At 37.6% G+C, this 7,272-nt stretch overlaps 1 protein-coding gene across 1 annotated transcript in view; it reads right to left on the bottom strand.

Moving 5' to 3' along the window:
• Positions 1-2,374: 2,374 nt before the first annotated feature.
• Positions 2,375-7,272, bottom strand: part of LOC6036655 (mitogen-activated protein kinase 1) — a 167,389-nt gene continuing 162,491 nt past the window's right edge. Inside the window, exon 8 of the mRNA XM_038258490.1 lies at positions 2,375-6,877. Coding sequence (XP_038114418.1) covers positions 6,749-6,877 — 129 coding nt within the window. The 3' untranslated portion in view covers positions 2,375-6,748. The remainder of the gene's footprint in view (positions 6,878-7,272) is intronic.

Below are 7,272 nucleotides of genomic sequence, written 5' to 3'. Positions count from 1 at the left end.
TCTGCTGTTTTTGTTGTTGCAAAACCACCTTGTTGTTGTGGACATCAACGACGTGGTAGCACGACAGACTGGCACAGTTGCTGTCGTTTGCGAGCTCTGGTGGCGAGTAGCGGAACAAAAGGAAGCATGCCTTATCCGAGGGACGCGACATTGAGAGTAAATGGAGTAAATGTACGCAGATTGGTTGAGCCTCCGATTGGCGCACAGTGATTTAATTAAGTATGGGAGTTTGTATGGAGAAACCATTTTTTTGCATTTGGATTTTTATAATTTTTATTTCTAATCAAATTTAAAAACCAACACAATAGGATTGAAATTGAGCATATGCTATGAAATCTGATCTGAGAAATTTTCATTTTTCCCTTACAACTATATTCCCTATCGCGAAGTTTAATGTGTAACATGGAGTTAAATTTTCTGTCAAGCTGCTTTGAAGTATTCCATGACAGCTGTAAAAGTTTAACTCCATGTTACCGGCTCACATTCCTCTTTTTAATTTCTCGATTGAAACATCTTCTACCACCTGGAGCAAAAATCTCGATTTTGTCAAAAGTGGAAAATAGTCGTTTTTTCAATGATGTGCAGATTACTCTTAGTAGATTCCATTACCCACTTTTCTGTAATGTTATTTAACACTGGAATGCTCAACGTATGTCCAACTTACACGGACGCCCAAGCCTCCCAAAAAAGGTGGAACGGTAACTTCAACTCGCTGGTTCTCGGGCATTACTCAATTAGAACGATTCTTGTTTCCAGTGATTTGTAAGAATCTCTAGATGATCCTAAAATTTTGCAGATCTTGATTTGAACAAATCTGTAATTTCTGCGACCGAAAGCATCGTTCCACCTTTTTCAAAAAGACTGCCACCGCGGAATTTTTGGCGAATTTTTTTACACGCGAAAAAAAAGTTGGAACGATGTTTTTGATCACAAAAATTACAGATTTGATCAAATTAAGTTCTGCAAAGTTCTTGAATCATCTAGACATCCTAACAAATCACTGCAAAGAAGAATCTTGATTGGTTGAGCTATGCCCGAGAACCATTGAGTTGAAGTTACCGTCCCAACTTTTTTGGAGCCTTGGGCGTTGGAATGTTAATAAGTTTATCAAATATTTTCAAAATTTTGAAGTCAACATTTGATATGGATAATAATAAGTGTGTAAGCCAATCACTAGACTATATTCCAAATTTGAGCTCATTCTGACCACGGAAACCCCACTCTCTTATCGCTCGGGGATTTGTATGGGAAAAATCGTCAAAATTCTGTCCGCCTGGCAGTGCACCTGTTATGTTGCCCCTAGTGTCTTGAGGAAATTTGTTCTAAATTTAATTAAGGATAACTATGGCGCCCTCCATAGATACAAAAGTAAAAGAGTTACTTTTCTCCATAAATTTTGACGACTTTTGCCATACAAATACAAACTTCAAGCGATTAGAGGGTGGAGTTTCCATGGTCAAAATGAACTCAAATTTGGAATTTAGCCTAGTGATGGGCCATCTTTGATTTCTGGGGGGAGGCCCGAGGAAGCCCGGATTTGGGCCACCATTTGGGCGTTTTCAAATGATGAGGTTGATTTGGAAATATATTTATTGGAATGAGCGGAAGCTTTCACGATGCATTAATTTTTTGACAATAGAAATCGGCTCATATTTGCTGAGTTATCGTCTCTTAGAAATTTGACGTTATTTTGGTGATGCAGAGAAATACTAATTTTTCCTGTTTGTTTTTCTAGAGTCTCAGCAACAACAATTGGGTCCTAAAATGAAGCTTAGATTGCTGATATTATTGTTTACAGCTATAAAGCTTATTTTTCTGAGTAAAATGACCCTTTGTGCGACCACAAAGAGTTTAAAATGGATTTTTAAATCAATTTCGAAAAATTAACCTCGCGGTCCTTCTTGACAGAAAAGCTCCTACTTGACAGCTCGTTCCAAGGGGACCATAGTTAATCCATCGAAAAAATGTTGTCTTGTCAAAAAAAAAATTTGCATTAAAATGAAAAAAAGTGATCAGAAATGGTTTTTAATCGTGTTTTTTACCGTTGTACATAAAAATTGACATAGGGCTTTAGTACCCAATTTTGACTAGAATTTTTTTTTTCAATGGATCAACTATGGTTCCCTAGGAACGAGCTGTCAAGAAGTACCTTTATGTCAACTAAAAATCAATTTTAAATCCTTTGCGGTCGTACGAAGGGTCATTATACCCAGAAAAATAGGCTTTGTCGTTGTGAGCAATCATATCAAAAATTTAAGCATAACCCAATTGTACGGAATGTTTCGGAGATGTTTCAGGATAAGCAAAACCGCAGTTTTCTTTTGACTTAATTATATATCTTTTATTCATATACTTTTTGAACAGATTTCATTTGTTTTTTTTTGTTTTCTCACTTGTAAGAAGTATGAGTGCTTAACTATTAACACATGCTTTTTTCACGGCTTTCTGCACGCGGGATTTGCTCCCCCTATCTGACTTTTGTTTGGATTATTTTGAATGTGCTTTGTTTGTTTTTGCTGTAATGAATATCCATGCAACAGGACACATATCGAGAGAGAGAGATGTAACTTTTACTCTGGAGCAAGAACACAAACCTCACATTTGAATCCACCATTTGGTCAGTTCGTTTTAATATTTTTTAGTCTGAGTTGATAAATTGAGTTTTTTTTTTTTTGCTCGATCTTCTATACACACATTTATAACCGGCGTTCGAAAATGTTGCAATATACGAAAAAAGAGTGTGCCCGCTTGAATGCATATGGTTGACTATATGAGAAGACAAATAGTTGTGTGAACTTTAAAATACATCCAGTAAAAATATTCCTTTAGAGCTTTAAAAAACTTGGTTTGATGACACACCGTTTTTGTTTAACCACCGATCGAATGACTTAATATCTGCTGTGTTACTTATGCGACTTGCGACGTAAAAGAGTTTGTTTTTTTTTACTGTTGAGAATTTTAGCACAAATTTTTAAAAACAGATGCTTATTTAACTGCTAATTCGATTTACGTTCGATTTTCCTGACAAATAATGTTTCGATACTGCCTCGTTATGTGATTAGTTGTTTGATTTTGTTTGTTTTTTAAGATGGTGGAATAAGTTTATTGGATTTAACTGGGGCACAAATCTGCGCTCGATTCTAGTCGGATTGTGTGGTTGGAGATATTGCAATAGTTTAAGAAAGGGCGTAACTAAGAATAGTCAAGAGACGGGAAAGAGGACCCCACGATCTGCACCTACACTGGACTAGTCCATAAATACATGTTTTTTTTTATCCATTTTTCATTATGTTGTAACCAGTGGGTATGATCATAAGACGACTATCCGTAAGATCGTATTTTGAAATGTTACAATGTTTTGACTCGTTAGTTCGATAAGATCCTAGTTTGCGTTTTTTTGTTTGCTCTCACGATAAGTACATCTGCCGGTGCTTAATGCTACATATTTTTATATTCAATGTTTGATACATGCTGTTTTGTTTAGTTTTTCTGCTTTAGTTATATTTTTAACCCTATCTAGTCGCTCTAATGCTGCTAAACTGCCATTAGTCCATGTATTATTTCAATATGTTAGATTATCACCACTCACTGTTTTGGGTTTCACAAGGTAGAATGAATCGTAATGGGGCGCAGATGAATGCGTCATACTACAGAATGGAGGTGCAGATGATGGTGCCGCTTTCGCGAAAAGTTTTGTTTCCTTTTTTATTACTGTTATTTATTTTTTACTGCAAATTGCTGCATTTCCATGTCTTTCACTTGTTTATAACTACTTATCAGAATAATACAACAATATAATATATACGACTGGCTTGTTTTGTTCTGCTTGTACATTTCTCCCTCATGAAAAATATCACGTTGTTTGCATGTACACATTTTGTTTTGTTGAATTTGATTTCACTTGTTTCTGCTTTTATTAGATTTTGTTTTTTTAAATGTTGAGTTACAATTTGATAATTACACTTTCTGAGACGCCCGTATTGTTCCATTATACTGTACACTGACCGGTTGCATTTAGCCTTTCTTTTGCAAGTGCGCATAACGCAAAGTGAGTTTAAGAAGACTTTGAATTGAAAGTTCAAAAAACTTGAAAAATCTGCAATCGTCTATGTACAGCGCACTACCAAAACGGATCGTGCGTGAAATAGTGACGAAAAAAAGGCAATGAAAACTCGGAAACGAACACCAATATATGTATTACAGTTACAACAGTTTACGAGCAACGCAGTGATCGTGATTAAAAGTTTTAACGACGTATATCAACATTGAAAATGGGTTTTCGGTGCGCCAACCAAGTGTTGGTCAGCTGCTTGAGCGCTTTTAGTAAATTATTCTTTCAAGTAGTTGTTTTACAGAGCAAAAAATCAAACCATAAAAGCATCGGAGAATTGAATTCCAGTATCTAAAAATCTACAGACAAAATGAAATTCCAACACAAAGTTGTGGTAAACTAGTTTCTGCTCGGGTTGTTCTTGCGAGATGTGAGCCGTGATGTTCGCTTTGACGTTTGACATGACGGATGGAAGAAACAGTTTGTTGATCAAATGGACGCGATTTTCGCTAGAGTGGTTGATATTTGTGCTGGATAAGTTGGCGGTCGATGTTGACGAGTTGCTGGAAGGTCTCGAATATTGTCTGACGTAGAAAATTCAGCAGCGCAAGTGATTACACATAACAAACGGAATTTTGGCAAGGGTGTGAACGAAATTAGTAATTTTCATGATCAATCCGCCAAATGTAAACATCTAGTCCATCCTACTCACACTTTATGTCAGCATACTTAGGAGCAGGGTTACCAGGCCAAAATCTGGCAGATGGAAATCTAACAATTCATAATGGTGAAGGGGAGGGAGGATATAAATCAATCCAAAAGTTTGTAGAATTCAGATGGTTTTACTGGTGTATGGCCTAAAAAAGGAAAATTATATTATCTTTAAGGAAAACACAATCACCAAACCAAACCAAATTTTAATCAAAAAGTTGTACAAAATTGGCATCAAGTCTGTCAATATTATTATCTGTCAATATCTGGCACAGAGATCGACGAATCTTTATTGTGGCAGACACTTGGAAAATCTGGCATTCCCTGATTTATCTGGCAACCTGGCAACCCTGCTTAGGAGTAAGCTCAGTACACTGAATGTTTACATTTGGCAGATTGTATTCGGTCAAAAAAACGTCAGAAATAAAACTTAAGAACTTCAAGTTTCACACTTTCGATCCTACTGAGAAGATGCCCTTGAAGATCTTATTGCAGGGTCACGAAGTCCGACAGATTTTCGAATTGAGGAAAAATTTCTTTTTTCTTTTCTTATTAAGCTCATTTTATGGACATTTCTATTTGTAACGACGGAAACCCGTTTAGCATGTTACAACATAACTGTAACACAATTGTTTATCAGAAACAAAGCGCCACAAGCAGCTTCCAAAGCACCGTGACGACCGAAACCCTTTAGCTGCTCTGTTTTGTTGGCTTCCATACGCGTATGGAGAGGGTGACCGATTGAGGATCGACCTCCCTACGGCTTTCAAAAATCCTGAAAATGAACAGTATAACACCAGTAATTACATGTAAAGCGTCGTTAATTTTTTTTCCAGTTGACTTACAACCACAACCCAAAATTGCGTGATTTATGATTCGGTATTCAGCTCCGCTTGAATAAGTTAATGATGCGCACGTGGGGGCGCTATTGCAGAAAATTAACGCGTTTGCAACGAGTGAGAGATAAAACTTACACAATTGCACACACTTATTCACAGTTACACACACGTTTAAAAATTACAGTAATTAACAACGAGTTTCCGTTTCATCTTTTTCTGCGGATGTTTTTCATAAGTGGTCTCAGATGAAAAAAAAGGATTCACAAAATTCTTCTCACTTTTTTACATTTTTTTTTCGTTCAGTTTCCGCCGGATTCAACAGTCATTCTCGGGTGTTACATATATTTGCCGTGCTGGATGCGTTGTACAATGGAAAACATTTACAATACTTGTGAGTTTTGTGTGAGTGTGTTGATGAAAACTATTCTGCTCCCATACGAATGATCGCCTGGCGAGTGAGCCTTTCTTCAATTATCTTACAAATCTTCTTCCCCTAAACAGTCAACAATTAGGCGCTGGAAAAAAGTCTCAATGATTTACGTAAATATTCTATACATATTTTTTTAGTGTTAGCACTGCTGCTTGATTTCATCTTCATTTTTTTTTGGTTTAACTATTTGCAGTTTACTTGTTTTCTTCCATTTTCCTCTTTCTCTAGTCGCACATCTTTGCGCATAACCTAAAATTAAAATATTTTTTCTATATATTCGCTTAAGACAAAACCTAGCCTGATTTTGGGTACAACTTGCATGGATTGCAACAAAAGTAGAGTGTATATCATCTGTGTTCTTAAATAAAAGCAAACCAAACCTTTCCACTCCACTCTCTTTCTAACTCTTAACTGGCACACGATTTTCCGTTAAAACTCTCAGCCCTCAAAAGTTAATCGAAACTCCGCCTTCGCTAACGTGAATCAGTAAAACTTTAAAATTGTAATATTTTGGAAGAGGGGCGTGCGCGTAGAAGGGGTGAAATCTTTTCACTTCCGGACTCCGGACACAGGAAACAATATTCACAACACAATGAATGACGACGGTCTCCTGCTAGCAGTAGGGGGGGTTGACCAGCCCAAGGATGGACTCTTTCAAACTCTTTGCAAACGGATCGGGATGGGATGGGATGGGCTGCGCGCTCATCAAACAGGAAATTACATGCTATCCGGGAGGTTATCGTTGTGGTTGAATCGGAGCGTTTCCTCGAAAATTAATCGCTTCAGCGTCTCCTTCGGCAGATCGTCCAGCTCCATCGCGATGCGGAATGGTTCCTCGGCCACGGGCTGTGAATGAAAGCGAAACGAAAAACCAAACGTCAAATGATTAATGAAGAACGGTTGCACTTCGGGTGACACGGTCCTGCTGCGGTGAGAGCCTATTGACGGGCAAATTCGATGTCGGAACATGGCCAATTTAGTAAATTGTGGGGCTCAAACGAGACCTGGACCGATTGTTGCTTCCGGGCGGAATATTAATTTGCAAAGTGTCCCACCACCCCATTAATAATGCAGTCTTCAATCGGTTAGAAACTCGTTTGGTCAAATATTCAGGCAGGTCGATTCTGGTCCGGGGTGGGCCGAGAGATGGGCGGAGGGCTCCATCATTAGTTTTAATATTGTGTTTTAATATTTAACGAGGGTATTAAATGGGATACACGTTGTTTTGTTACGGTCCAAAT

Source organism: Culex quinquefasciatus, chromosome 2, assembly GCF_015732765.1.
Source record: "Culex quinquefasciatus strain JHB chromosome 2, VPISU_Cqui_1.0_pri_paternal, whole genome shotgun sequence".
Classification (NCBI taxonomy): Eukaryota; Metazoa; Arthropoda; class Insecta; order Diptera; family Culicidae; genus Culex; species Culex quinquefasciatus.
The sequence above is the reverse complement of the archived record's forward strand: the minus strand, read 5'-3'. Positions and strand labels throughout refer to the sequence as shown.